The 15,495-nt window shown below is 44.1% G+C and overlaps 1 protein-coding gene across 3 annotated transcripts in view; it reads left to right on the top strand.

Moving 5' to 3' along the window:
- The first annotated feature begins 3,032 nt into the window (after positions 1–3,032).
- GABRA1 (gamma-aminobutyric acid type A receptor subunit alpha1) overlaps positions 3,033–15,495 on the top strand; it is a 36,116-nt gene continuing 23,653 nt past the window's right edge. Inside the window, exons 1-3 of one of the 3 annotated variants that reach the window (XM_071570651.1) lie at positions 3,033–3,400; positions 5,591–5,678; positions 9,342–9,454. In XM_071570651.1, coding sequence (XP_071426752.1) covers positions 5,605–5,678; positions 9,342–9,454 — 187 coding nt within the window. In that variant the 5' untranslated portion in view covers positions 3,033–3,400; positions 5,591–5,604. Of the gene's footprint in view, positions 3,401–3,475; positions 3,548–5,590; positions 5,679–9,341; positions 9,455–15,495 lie in introns of those variants that run through there. The other 2 variants (XM_071570650.1, XM_071570652.1) reach the window with 2 other exon arrangements.

Here is a 15,495-nt window from a genome sequence, read left to right on the forward strand (position 1 = left end):
AGGTATATTGCTACCATAATCCATTTGTTTGATTACATCCAATTATTTTTAGCGTTTACTACAGGATGACATGATGACTGCGGGAACCGCCTTTGAAAGGAAAAGGGAAAATCTGGGTTATGTGTGAGCACTGATGGACAGGAATCTCAGCCATGGAGGAAAAATAGTTTTGTCCTACTTTCTGAGCAGATGACAATTAGAGAGAGAGTGAGCAACTTCCAATTTTAGGTTAATATTTTCACCCAGTGAGAACTCAGAAAATCGTTATCATCCTTTGTCATGCAGCAATTGTGTCCACGGAGGCAAAGACCATTCTGTGTAACCTTTGACACTTTACTGAACTAAACTCAGTTGTCATTTTTTATGTACTAAATACAATAAGTCAAGAAAACTATAGGATGCAAGGCTATGTCTCATGGGTTCTGAAACTATTTCAGCTGTCCACTTGCTCAGATTTCAGTGCACAGAAGAACACAAAGCTCTGGCCATTCCATCACTCACTCTGTCCAGCTACAAAGCAGACACACACATACAGCAAATGTACTTACAAACTCTGTTCATGAGAAATAAAGGGAAAAACAAAATATGGAATCTATGTTGAACATTGATTTATTTTTGCAAATGTACATGTTAAAAATAGTTACAGGTCATTGGAACTAATATATTTAATGCCTAGTGACAGGGAAAGGAATCTCAGGGGTTTTCGAGCCACACAATGTCCATGTACGTTAATAAAAATCTATTGTGATGGTTTTGTATGCTCAGCTGAGGACCTCAGTCTACTTGTTACTTAAGCAAAACTCATACTTCAGTGGAAGAACAAAAACATAGTAGATTGTGTCAGGTAAGAGCAAATGAAGGTGAAAAGTTTGTATACTTGGCAAACATGCACTCCAGCCACTAAGAGCGTGTCTATGCACTAGTGATCCGAAAAGTTACTGCTTGTGATTTCCTTGGGAAGGTTTTTCTGTTCCCTACTTTTCTGTGCACTGCTAACAACCTTGAACCAAAATGAGATGAACTACATTGGAAATGTCAGGAAACTAAGCAAGAAGTCCATTGCAAGTCTTTGAAATAACCTGTGGCTCTTCGGTGCTGATCACAACGACTGGGTGAACTTGGTGAACTAGGGGAATTTGATAAACAAAATTTCTATTTTCCTTGTGCTTAGGGAAATCATTACAGTGTTTAGACTGTTATGTCAGGCACTTATCCAAAATGACTGCCACCTTGGAAGTTATTGCCAGCCTTAGCTAGGAATGTCTTTGCTTTCTTGGGTTAAATCAAATACTTCTTGTGCTGTTACAGAAACAAACAGATCAAGCAGTTTATGGAGATGTACAGCATGTGCAATACTTAATTTACTTGCAACAGATAGCTTAACTCTCACCTCAGATATCAATTCAGGTTATCTCTGACAAGATATTTGGATTTTGACCTCCCTTGGAGCAGCATCACAGGAGGGCAGGAATGGCATTGTGATGGCATTGAGAGGAGAAGAGGGAAAGTAGACAGCATTTGAAATCCAGTAAGTGCATATGATGCCTGGGTTTTTTTCACCCCAACGACGCTGGTGGTGCTGTCTGAGGAGCAGACACTGTTGAGGAAGGGCTTCCTTTTGCCTTTGCACTGAGCGGGGCTGGGAGCGCTGCCCGCGCTGCACTGCACCAGCAGTGAGTGCCCGACACTCTGCGGAGGGCTGGGCTGGTGGCGCTGCCCCGAGCCGCGGGCACGGAGCCCTGTGCGGGCAGGTGAGCGCTGCCCCAAGCCACGGGCACGGAATCCTGTGCGGGCAGGTGAGCGCTGCCCGCACACTGGCAGCTGTCCGCACACCCACAGTTCCCCGCACAGCTGCCCACACACCCACAGCTGCCCACACACCCACAGTTCCCCGCACACCCACAGTTACCCGCACACCCACAGCTCCCCGCACACTCACAGCTCCCCGCACAGCTGCCCACACACCCACAGCTGCCCGCACACCCACAGTTCCCCGCACACCCACAGCTCCCCGCACACCCACAGTTCCCCGCACAGCTGCCCGCACACCCACAGCTCCCCGCACACTCACAGCTGCCCACACACCCACAGCTCCCCGCACACCCACAGCTCCCCGCACACTCACAGCTGCCCACACACCCACAGCTCCCCGCACACCCACAGCTCCCCGCACACTCACAGCTCCCCGCACACCCACAGCTCCCACAGCTCCCCGCACACTCACAGCTCCCCGCACACCCACAGCTCCCCGCACACCCACAGCGGCCCGAACCTGCTGCATCCCACTTGGTCCCCGTTCCCCGTCCGGACAGTGCCGGCAGCGCCGGGTCGCGGTCCGCTCGGCCCCGAGGGGCACAGGGTTCTGCCGCGGGTGCGGAGCCGCTCCCGTGGGGCACTGCCAGCCCCGGGCACAGCCACCCAGAGCACGGCCAGCCCCGGGCACAGTCACCCCGAGCACGGCCAGCCCCGGGCACAGCCACCCCGGGCACAGCGGGCTGGGGCTGGGGGCAGACCCCGAGCACAGCCACCCCGGGCATGGCCAGCCCCGGGCACAGGCAGCACCGGCCGAGCCCCGGGGCCGCGCTGGCAGACGTGGCAGTGCCGCCAAGGGCGAGGGCAGTGCGGGAGAGCCCCGCGCCCGAGCTGAGCTGCTGCCGCGCCCGAAATGCGCGGTACCTGCGCGCACTTAGCATGGCACAGAAGCTCCGGCCCCGTGTGCCACAGCCGGGGCTGCCGCCAGGTCCCTCTAGGCACACACGGGCCATTGGGCACCAGCGTAGTGCTGCATCCTCTACACCCCTGGCCAGCGTTCATTCATATTTATGCCGCGACTAAATACTCGATCAAAGGTTGCACGCTAACGCAGAGCAGTTATATTTTTAATGCACGACCCTCAAAATAGACTCTTTTGTAAACTGCAAGTGTCTAAAGATGCTCAGCGCAGCCTCCCCTGGCCGTGCAGCCTCCCCCCCCTAATAATAATAATGCTGCAGATTGTAGGATTTGAGTCTGCAGCCAGAGAGAAAGGGATTAGGGCGAGAGCACTGGAAGTTAAATTGTGCTGCATATAAAAAATGGGCGGATTGGTCTCTAGATGAGAGCTTGGTACCACCTTCCTTTCTAAAATAAAATCTCTCTGGCATGAAGTCACAGCCTATTTCACATCCGGTTTACCCTGGGACGTATTACTACTGTCTTGGTAAAGAGAAAGCTTTTGTTGTATAGCGGCGGTGGGAATATTGGGCAGAGAAATTGGGGTGCCAAGGCTGGAGCAGCGGAGCGGCGGCGGCGATGGCCGAGGCGGAGTGAGCGGCGGGGCGGCAGCGGCGCATCCTCCGCGCCGGCGGGCGGGCAGCGCCGGGCAGCGCCGGGCACCGGCAGCGCGGACCCGCGGGCTCCGGTAAGGGCGGCGGGGGCTGGCGGCGGCGGGCACGCACCGGTCACGGGCACGCACCGCACACACCGCACACACCGCACCGCTCCGGGCGCTCCCGGCGCGGGCACCGCGGCCAGGCGTGCAGGCGGCTGCTCGTCCCTCTCTCCGCAGGTACCGCCGGCTTGAGGGGATTTTCCCCCCTATCCCTCCAGCCTGAAAAACCGCAACGATCGATGGGCACCGGCATTTCGCTTATTTATTTATTTTCCAGCGCGGACGGATCTCCGCCGGTCCCTCAGCAGGGCTCGGGCTCGGGTTTTGCCTCCCGCGGGCGCGGTGGGAGGGAGGGGTGGCTGCTCCGGGCAGGGGGATGCAAAGTTGCAATGCCGGAGGAAAACAAGTCGCGATTTGCTCCTCACGGAGGGTCAAGTCTTTCACCGTGAGTCAAAAATGCATCAAATGCCCCCCTTTTAGCCCCGTTTTGGTCTGGATTTTCCCCCTTTTTCCCTTTCCTTCAGCGGGCGCTGCCGGAGCGCTCCCCCAGCGTGGCTCTGCTCCCATTTTGCGGGAGCCCCGGCAATGGCTCGCGGGCGGTGGGCGCGGGCCGGGCCGGTGCTGCGGGGCTCCAGCCATCCCGACAGCCCTGTTACCAGGGGCTTTTTCAGCTGCGAGAAACTTTCCTTCTCCGGGATTTGTAGTGCCTGGGTGGGTATATGGAAGCAGGGGGTGGTGTTGAGAGGAGGGGGGAGAGCGTGCAGCTCAACAGATCAGGATAGTTCAGAATAATTCACTTGCCGTTCTTCATCCCAACGAGCTTTTTGCAAGGGCAGAAGTTGGTACAACCCGGAGAAGGTGATTTTTGAAGCCACAGATGTTGCCCTTCCCTTTGGAAGGGGCTGATTCCAGGGCAACTTAAGATGCAGCCTCGTCCCTGAAGATCTTTGTCCATCCACGCTTTCTGCCACATCCAGCTCCTTCCTATCCAGCTGGATTAGCTCAGCCCCATTCAGTGCTTATCTGCCAATCATTTGGCTATAAACGCATTAATTATATCTCATTGCTTCCATACCGCTTTGTAACAGTATTTTATTGATTTAAATTGTCCCTCAGAGTGTACAGTGAATTGGGGTAGGTTATTTAAAGGTACAACATTTCTGTGTACAGTGCTTCATTTCCTCAGCACGTAAAAAGCCCCAGTTCACTGTGGAGGAAAAACACGGGCTTCGAATCCTCTTGCCCTTATTTAATGAAATGAACCCTAAAAATCAGCTGGATTCCAGAACACATTATATCAATATGGAAAGGGACTTGCAGCATCTCCTGGGCAAACAGTTGAATCTGGAACACCAGTTCCACAAATATCGGTTAATTTTTTATTTTATGGTTTATTGGAAAGCAAAAGCAACTTTATGAGTTGTGTTACTTTTTACTCTAAGGTAAACTGAGAGTAACTCAGTGAAGTTTGGAGAGAGAACAGGAGACATTTGGAAAGGAGGAAAAGGCTGCTAATGCAAAACCATTTTCTAGCAGCATTCAGAGACTGGGAGAGATTTAGGAGATGATGTGTAGGTTGTCAGCACATGGTTTCATTATGAATTGTGCCCTTCAGCCCAACAAAAATATTAGCCTGCCTATGTAGCAGCAGATCACAGAGTCAGAACCTGATCATTTTAGTGCTTTTCTGATGCTGTTATTTCAGGGAAGAGGAGAATTGTATCTGGAGAAGGAAGTTGCTTCCATCACATCAAAGCAAAGCTGTGGCTGTGAGGCTGTTCTCACTCATACTGCCACACACAGACACCTTCCAAGAGGTTTGGAAGGGCTCAGGCTGGTTCAGGTCAAACAGAAAACAATGTCACTTGGTCGTCTGGAAATGCTGTGGAGGCACCTTGTCATGTTTTCAGTGCAGGAGGAAGAATTGCCACAGAGTTTGAGGGTAACAGCTTAAACTCAGCATTGGTTTTGATAAAGCTCAGGAATAATGCACAAAGAATAAACCTTTACCGCAAAATAAGTCCCACCCTAAGTTCTAGGTCTAGAAACAGAAGATAAACAGGAGAACCGCCCAGGCCGTGCTCCCTTTTTCTGAATGACATGGGCTATATTGTTATTGCCTGACAGCAAATTATTCTGCAGCAGTTTCCAAAATCAGACATTTTTGTTTTGTAGTACCTGCCTTAATGTAGGTGATGCTGATGGTTCTTTTCCTTCCAGTTTCAGAGTTCACCATGAAGAGATTCCTGGTGCTTTGTGACTGCCTCTGGGCCTGGAGCCTCCTTCTGCATGCACTGACTGAGAGAAGGTGGGGAGAGATTTTTTAATGCACTAACATATTTCATTTAATATAGGAGCATAAGACAAATAATGCATGGCTGCACTACCACTTAGTGTATTGGGGGAAGTTAATCCCATTGAAATCCCAGCTAAATCTAAGAGAAGTCTAAAAGAAAACTATCATTTGTTTGTATGACAATTTTTTTCAGTATGGTGAATAAAGCAAAAGCTTTCTGAAACAGATTTAAACTAAACTATCTCTTAAACACCTGTGCAGTCTTTTCTACTCCTATATAAAGACTACTCAGAAATACAGGTTTCTTTAGAGAGGAAAAAGTATAATGAAGGGTTTTTTATCTCATTTAACTGCATTTAATTATTGCCACTGCAAGCAGAGGAAAAATTAACTTCTTTGTTGGTCAGGATTGTGTCCTCCCTTAGTAACTGTATTGAAAATCTGAAGTAGACCTTCCTGGTGAAGGGAGACTGCTTGGATGAAGACCAATTTGTGAGCTCAAAGCCTATGATAGTTATGTTGGAAAGACCACACTGCACTGAATGTTTGTGGAATATTTGTTGAAATTATAATCTAAAAATAACATTAGCATTAAGAACAATTCATAAGCATACACCACCTCATCAAAAAATTGCTGGGTTAACTGAAGGCTACAAAGCAGTTTGGAGTTTGCTCGAAGTACTCTCTGCAAGTCAAAATTCAGTGAAGGTGTTTTACGAAGACTCTCAGATGGCTTTCTGTATTTTAAAACTACTGATGTCCTGTTAGTGACATTACCTAATGAGCAAAAAGCAGTAGCATTCTTGTATTGTCAGTAGTGATCCTTAAAAGATCTATTTGTGTCTTGATCTTCATAGTGTCTCCTTATGCATTCACAGTTCTCAAGAAACTTATTTTCTGACTACCTTGAAGATTTTAAATAGAGTGGAGTGGGGAAAGGACAAAGGTTCATCTGCACAAACATTTCCTCGAAAAACAATAAATAATAAAAAGGGGTCATTCATGTCAGATTTGATGTATTGAATAAATCTGATGCTTAATAACTTGATAATATATTAAGGTGAGATTTGAGGAATTCACAAAGTACTTCACCTGACCTAGGTGGAGAATTCTGTGAAAAGAGGCTTATTCCAGAAATGTGGACAGATGTATCTGTGTACACATATTTACACTGTAATGGATGCATGTGCATCCCTAACGTGAGAATTCAAACACGTTGGGCCCGTGTTAAGAACTCAGTGGTGTGTCAGTATTACAATGCCCTGTAGATGGAGTCAGTGCACAGGTTTTTTTATACTGGGGTTTCATGTGAAAATACAATTGAATAAAGTAACTTTTCCTTCTAGATCTACACACCTTACATGAAATGTAACTGGTTTTCAGGGCATTTTGTTGTAGTAAGTTCCCTTGCCTTTTCTTCTGGAGTGCTGTTTATGCTTTATGATAAAAACAATTGATGAGTGAGGTGAAGTGTCTGTGATACAGGAAGAAAATATTCCCACGTCACTGTTACAATAACCCTCCCCAGCATTAGAACGATTTTAATATGTGGTTTTTGAATGAGAAATCACGATCCCTCTGGGGTTCCAGTCTCCATATGTGCACAAATGTTCAGAATGCTCCTGTTGTGACCATATGTCAGTTAAACCCAGCCCTGTCGGTGCTTTTCACCTTTGCTGAAATGGTGGGACAACAGGTAAGGACAAGTGGCACATGTGATGCCAGCACGGAGCAGGCACTGGGCGGGTGGGGGGGGCCTGGCTGGCCCTGCTGCCACCAGGCACCTTCTGCCACCTCCCCACAAACACACAACCCTCTTCACCACTACCTTTGTGAAGTGGTTGTAGAGCCTTTTCCACCTTAATGCTGATGACCTTCTGCTACCCTTGAGATAGGTATGTACAGCAGCTTTTTTCTGCCAGTGAGTGTCAGTGTGCATTTAATCCACTGAAAGGTCCAACTCTCCAGAAGGTGTGTGAGGAAAGATCCTCTGACAGATAATGCTCTCTGGAGACAGTGGGAGTGCTTGGCATTTGGTAACATACAGGAAGCACAGAAAAAATGTGTATCTGTGAATTAAAATTCAGCTGCAGGCATGAACAATAAACATAAATCAACCTCTTTTGTTATGAAGTGAAATGGTAGGATATGGCTAGAGGAAATCCACAGCATTTCCTAAAACTGTGAAAGATTTTGTCTGTTTCATTAGAAAGAGTATTTATATGCATTAAAAAAACCCTGAACATAGTTCTCTACCAAGGCGCATCCTATGGAAATAAACCAAAAATTAGTAAAACTTCTATGGATGTCAGTCTTGAAACTATTTTAAATTTTTAGTATTACATATTCAAACATGTACTGCAAAATAAACTTGGAAGCATTTTCAGAGTGCCTGTATTCAGGATATCCTTTCCCCTTCTCTCTGTGCAATGTGTGTGTGGCACACCCAGCGGGGCTGTGACTGGAGCAGCTACAGAAATCATCTCACAGGTGTTTCAGCAGAGCCACAGCATTCCAGGAGCAGTTTGTTCCCTCTCTGGGCTGCTCAGAGCAGGCAGCACTGGCAGAGCCACCCCTGTGCCACCCAGTGGGTCACAGCCAGTGGAGGGGCACTTTGTCCCCAGAGCTGGCCCTCACAAGGGGCTGTGTCACTGCACTGTCCTCCAGCTCAGCAGCAACGTGTGCAACAACCCAGTGTTTGAAAGGTACTGCTTTTGCTTTTGGTCATGATGACAACATCCCTTGGGAATGGAAGTCTTCCCAGCAATGAGTGAGGAAATGGCACTGGATTAGGCTTTAAGACAAGTGTAATCTATGATTAAGGGAATCAGCTGTGACAGGGTATTTGGTAAAGGCTTCAGATGCAAAGGAAAAGGTTGATTCTGATGTCATCCACAGCAGACAGGAACCACTAAGCTCAAGGATTTCATTCTGGTTTGTACTGATGGAAGTAAGATTTTTGTAGCTGAGTTCAAAGAGCTTTAATGTTACCCTTCAAGTAAAATTACAGGACTTTTGACTGAGTTAGGGATACACATTAGGGATTTCTAAGTGAAGCTTTATAGACATGAGAGATTTTCCTATCAACAGATGATTTTGTTATGCATTTGTAAGGAAAAGATGGAGATATTCCTCCACACTGAACTGCTGAAGGAAAATGAGAAATAAAATAAAGCAAAATTATATCTCGATGCACACTCACTCGATCTACTTCTGTGTTCAACAGCAAGATATCTCTGTGGGGTTTTTTAGCATTTATTTTCAGTACTTAAGTGCCAGTGATCTAAATTATTTTATATTTCTTTTCATGCAAACCCTTATAACTATTATGAATTACATGCACTGTTTTTTTCCTGAAAATTAAGCCTTTTCATGAAGAACACACATATTAGCACATTATTAACATTAATGAGTAATGAGATAATCATGAAGGAACTGACATTCTATTTGCTCACCATTTATTGAGGGGCACTGATTTTCTATGATTTAAAAAAAATGTACAATTTATGAAGAAAATGTAAAGATGAAAGAACCCTATAAAGCACTACAATCTTGTTATGTGGAGGAGGTTATGAGACCATAAACCAGCGTAAGCAGGATTAAATGGCTTTTGGAGTGACTGTTTGTAAGGTGCATGGTGGACTCCTGTGGTGAGTGAACTGCTCTGTGTTCCAGCTACGGGCAGAGCTCCTCCCAGGACGAGCTGAAGGACAACACGACCGTGTTCACGCGGATCCTGGACCGGCTGCTGGACGGCTATGACAACCGCCTGCGCCCCGGCCTGGGAGGTGGGTTATGTTTGTGTGGCTACATGCTGGATAAAATTCAGGCACAACAAGGCCATCTGTCCATGATAGACATGTTTTGATCCTGTTTATATAGACACATAAAATAATGCTGATATATAATACTAATTGTTTTCAAAAAAGTCACGCCTTCCCTGTCTTTCATGTACTTAGTTTTGTCACACTTATACCCAAAAGAAGAAGAAAATGGTTTACAGTTCAAGAAGTCCTCTGAAGGGGTATTAAAACTTTAAATGTATGAAGAATAAAAGATAATAAAATATGACCTGTGACCTCACAAATTACAAGTTTATGATTCAGGCCTAAATAAACATCTATATGTGACTATCTTCATAAGAAGCTTTGGGTTAAAAATTAGAACATCAATCTACTTTAGTCATAAAAGTCTCAGAGAAGTTTGTTAGTTTTTTCTACTTAGGATTTATTTCTGTAACATTTTTGCTTCACAGCTTGGTAAAAATGTCTTCTTCCTTCTTCTGCTCTTGGTGCTGAATCCATAAAAAGGCTTAACACCACATAGCAATTATGTCTTTATACAAGGATCGTACAAAACCTGGTCTTTGTCAGCATCCCTATGGTCACTCTGTGCTTTGTTCTACTGTGACACAATCCCAGAATTGGGTCTTAAAGCTTTACTGCTCACAAACATGGACATTCTGAACGTACAAGCACAAATCTGTTCCTTGCAGTGCATGGAAGATTGGATTTACTTATTTCAGATTTCTTTTTCCCTTTTGGACTCTTCATGTAAAACAAAGCAGAGCAACCCACCCCACAAAGTGCAGTTCAAACTGTTTTGCTATAATGCCTCTCAGAGTAACTGCACTACAATAACAAGGTTTACATTCAGAATTCTTATTCCATCTCCCATGGATGAATGGATGGCTATTGAGTGTAAGGTTGTTCTGTGGTCTAAAGCACCACCTTGTAACAGTTCTGAAATTGTGAGCCAGGCTCTTCAGCAATTTGACTTCACTGACTTGAGGAACGGCTGAAGACAAAATTCTGTTTCTAATGGATTAACACATTTAAGAGTGTCTGTCAGTCTTTATGTGCATTTTCAGATAATACACAACAAAATAAGAGTCACTTTCTACTTCTATCTACCAGTACTTTTGCGTGTTTTCTTGTAAACCCTTGGCCTAGTGTAGAGATAAATGCTCCTTAGTCTTTGATTAGGGGACCTGTACAGTTCAGTCAGCTACTCTACTCAGTAAACAAACAAAGCAGAGAAAGCAATAAATAATTGAACCTCTGTAAACTGTGTAGAGTCTGGTGCATGTCTATGAGAACAATCTGAGCAGATGATGACTTCTTATTTGAGTTTTGTAGCTATGATGGTTTGTTTAACAGATAGTCGAAGGGCAAACAGGGAGATGCGGGAAAGGATTTTCTCTCACTCTCTGGATTGCAGTTTAGAGAACTGAGCATCAATATCAGCTCTTATGTCTGCATGTTTGTACATGTGTCTCTGAATGCAGACTTCAGAGGTGCAGTCAGGAAAGGATCATCTGGCCCAGTTCAAATGGACTCCTGACAGATTGTTCAGTGAAACTGTTTCTGCAGGAGGAAATGAGTCTCTGCCCAAAGTTCAAAACCATTTGCATGAGTGTCTGTGAAAGGCAGAAGTGAGTGGAGTCTGGGAAATCCAGGGAGGGGGAAGGAAGAGACACTGGAGGGAAGGAAGAGATGCTGGAGGGAAGGAAAGACTGGAGAAGTTTCTCTAACTAAGGGTCAGAGAAGTTTAAACAATCTCTGCATTTCTCCTTTTTTGAACTGTTGCCTGTTCCTGCCTGGACCCCAGACCCTCGAGTATCACAGTTTTCCTGCTGCCCAGAGCGCTAGAGGTTCACCGTGTCAGTTCAGCAAATCCCTGTTATGTTTGTCAGCTTTGGACATCAGAACTAAGAGTATCATGGCTTTTAAAAAAATCCCACATCTGATGAAATTGTGGGCAGTAAATTAGCAGGAGATGGACTCTTTTGATTGTTGAATAATTTGTTATTCAAAAGACATAAATGATACATTTCAAAAACTAGAGACAAACATCCAGGCAGATGTTTTTAGTCCTGGTACCAAATTAACAAAGGATTTGCTCAGGAATTTGGAAATTCATGTCTTCAAACCCTTCTTGCTGAGGTATCTAAATCTAAATCTGAGCAAAGCACCTCAGGATGACTTAGTTTGGACAGTTGATTTAGACATTTGTTTTAGTGGGGAAATGCATTCTGAAGTGCTCCATACATAAAAATATGCAGTGAGAAATCTAAAAATCAATATGTCAAATATGGCATGGGTTTGGGAGTTGGAAGTTGAATGAGCCTTTGATTATAGCATGACCTGTTGCTGGCAATTTTAAAATGTATATGGAAAAGCAGTGGTTTCATTTTTCTTTCCAACATCAGTGGTGGCTTCTTATTGAGTATTTTGATCAGAACACAATTTTTTATCTACTGTGAAGAGAAAGTAAAGAAATTTACCAGTATAACAGCATTTTTGGATATATAGAATTAGGTCTAAAACTTGTTGATTCCATATTAGCTATGATGTACCTATCAGAGAATTTAAGAGACCAGAGACCCTCATAAATACAGGTCATGTTGATACATTTTATGCTGTTAGGCACAGTGCAAATCTGTGTATCACTTAGTGCACTGTAACACTCTTCCAAGTTTCTTAAACTGTTTATTCTGTCCTTTCTCTGCCTTCTGAGAAACAGTAGATGAGGTGAAACAGGTACAGTTGTTTTCTCCATCAGAAAGGGGCACATTCCAGAACTCTGGTTATCCCTGTACGACCTTCCTTCTGCAGTGCAGTGTTTCAAACCCAAACACCCACAGAAACAGAACTGTGGGCACAGAGAAACAAAAGAGAACCAGTTTCTCTCTCTCTCTCATATGTGGAATAAAAAGTAGATTGTGGAGTTTCTTCACTGAGTCTATTTGTTTCCCTTCCTTGTAATATGTGTAGGCATGAAGAATTCAATGAAAAAAGGTCTTTTTTTTACTGAAAAATTGTAATGAAAGGGGTTGGATCTTGACCTTGACTCTACTCACTTAGAGGAGTAATTTTCTTCTTTTTGGAATAAAGACCATGATATTTCTCTATCCCAAGTTTGCAAACTTGCTGTGATTGTAGTGAACAGTTGTGTTGTTTGGTAGAAATGAGGCACGATCTTGAAGCCAAGAACACCCTTCTGGAGAGTCTGGTGACAGAGTTCCATTGTAGGAGCTGGACTGCAAAGCCATGGGAAGCCAAAAGGTCCAGCACTGGGACAGTGAAAGATTTGGAGGGGCTGAATGTTGAGTCACTCTTTCAGCATCCCTGAAGTCAGTGCTAGATCAAAATTAACTCCTCCCTTTCCTTTTTTTAGATCTTCTTGTGAGGTATTACCTCAAAAGGAAAACTGAAAATCACATATGCTCCATAAAGAGTATGGGAATGAAAATTATTATTCATCAGATAACCCAATAAGGCCATATTGAAATTAAGTGAGAAGCTTGGAGCATTTTGCCATTAAAGAAATAATTATTTCTCATTAACCAGAATATTAAAAATTGAGTCAGTGACCCACAGGGAAAAATTATAGTGACTGAATCTGGTTGTTATTCAAAACCCAGCATTGTTGCTAAAGTTTTTGAAAACAAGCACACAGCACCATGTTATGCACTGGCACATTTGCATCTTTTATCAATAATTATTGATCTAAATTATGTTATTTAGTTGTTTGCCTCCTTCATATGTGGGTATAGTCACTTAGTCAGACTTTGCTAGGAAATAGCATCTGTTGTGCTCATCCATAAACATGGACAAGTAGTTGCATTTAGTTATTTATGCATGGAAAATAGAACTTCCAAAATGAATGTAAAAATGTTGTGAATCATACTAGAGGACACCTATTAACTCCATGAGAGGATAATCATTTTCAAAAAGCAAGAAAGAGGAATTGCAGAGTAGCATATTGAAGCTGAAAAAGAGGAAATCATGTTAGACATTAAGGGAAAAAAATAACCTGTCAAGTCATTGAGGTAATAGCATAATTTCTGTGGGAACTATCTGGACCCTAGAACTAGAGGTGATCAAAAATAGGCTGAATAATAAAGATGCTGATCTCTATTCAACTACACAGTCCTGAAGAAAATAAAGGATCAAATAGTGCCAGGAAGGAGTGAAAGGAGGAGGAAAATTCACCTCAGTATCTGGTGACCTCCACCAGCAAAGTACTGAGTCTGGAGTGGCACTTAGCAGAACTGAAAAACAGTGAGAAATGGTGGGAAAAATAAGTTCCTCAGATAAATGGATATGCCCTTCCCTTTTGTTCTGGGTTGTCTTCCTGTGGGGCAAAGGGATGGTCCCTGGATGCCACCACGGCAGATCTGAAGTGCCACAGCAGAGAAGGGCAAGACTGGCACAGGGCAGGGTGTGTTTGGTGATGGGATTCATTAACACGAAATTGGGTGCAGCTACAGGTTTGGTGAGACCACCACCTTTGTGTGGCACATCCCTAAAACTGGAGGATAACACATGGTCTGTGACCTTTTAAATTAGAATAATTGTAAATGTGGTTTGTCCCTTTGAGAAGGATTTTGTAGTAGAAAGGTTAATACTGACCCAAGAAGAACAACAGTGGGTTTGATTTGATGGACCAGAATCTTCCTGAATTGAATTGCTTTTACTGTTGGCTCAAGTGCCCAGCAGATCATTCCAAGTACATTATAAACATTATTCCAGTAGTGAACAGAATTACACTTATTTTAGGCTATCAGTAAAAGGTATTTGTTATCTCTCTGGTTATGCTTATCAAAATTGAGTGTGACTGTCCTTAAGTGGAATGTCAGTCAATATCAGGCAATTCATTAATTCCACAGAGTGGAAGGGAGAGGAAAATAACCCTCACAGAATTATGGTAATTAGGTTTTAAAATTGAGTTTTATGAGAACATTATCTGTAAACACGATAAACTTACCTCTTGGTTATTGAGGTCCCAGTGGAAATAGTTGGATTTTAACATCTCTGAGCTAACATAAAGTTTAGGGAAAATGCCATTTTGGCCTGTATGTGTAATAAAGAAGCTAAACCTAAATGATTCTACTCTAAATGAAAAGACAGTCCTATACCTTGCCCTTACACATCATTCTGTAAGTTAAGAAGGATTAGATGCTACACTTAACTATGTAAAAACTGAAAGGGCTGATTCTGGTATTTTTTCCGCTCTCAGGCACCATATTAATGTAAAGGCAACTGTAAAAAGCTGTAGCAAACCCTGGGAAAACTGCTTGGGTACAACAGTAGGGAGGATGTGAGCAGCTCTGAGCTGCTGATTGGTGTGTGCAGAGCTGTGGCACCAGGACCCCTCCCTGCAGCACCCCTCGTACTCTGGGGCTCTGCTCTACAAAAGCAGCAGCACAACTTTCTCGGGAGTGTATTTGTTGTGCTTTGGCAATCAAAATACTGCCCAAGGTGCAGCTGGGCAAATGAGTCTCCAGGACTCTCTTTAGCAATAGGAGCACACGCTGACCAGGGATCTGAATTCCACTCATTTAAATCTGTAGGAAAATTCTCCTCCATGCTGATAATTATAGCACACCCTGACACAAGGCATGCAGGAGGAACAAATTAAGTACCAAAAGGTGGAACTAATTTAAACCACGAAAACATGCAATTCAAATAAGCCTTGTGCTCAAATACTAGTAGGTCATAAAGGGAAACAGTCAATGTATAGTCTCTTATGATAAATAGGCTTATTTCCTGCTCTTTAAATAACTCTGTATTTCTTATTTTGTTCTCAATTTGTATTCTGATAACCATTCTATTAATAATGAGATCCCTGGGAGTTTAAATTAAAATACTTCTTTACTAATTTTGAGAGCTGATGTTGGTCTGGCATCATTAGCCAAGCACAGTCTTTGTAAGCAGGGAGACTGCAGTGGTTGGTGCTGCCTGGTGCTTTCCTGGCTAGGGAGCAGTGCCCAGGCTGTGCCACAGTGTGGCTGTGGGTCAGTGCCCAGGCTGTGCCACAGTGT

Source organism: Pithys albifrons, chromosome 15 (assembly GCF_047495875.1).
Source record: "Pithys albifrons albifrons isolate INPA30051 chromosome 15, PitAlb_v1, whole genome shotgun sequence".
Lineage (NCBI taxonomy): Eukaryota > Metazoa > Chordata > Aves > Passeriformes > Thamnophilidae > Pithys > Pithys albifrons.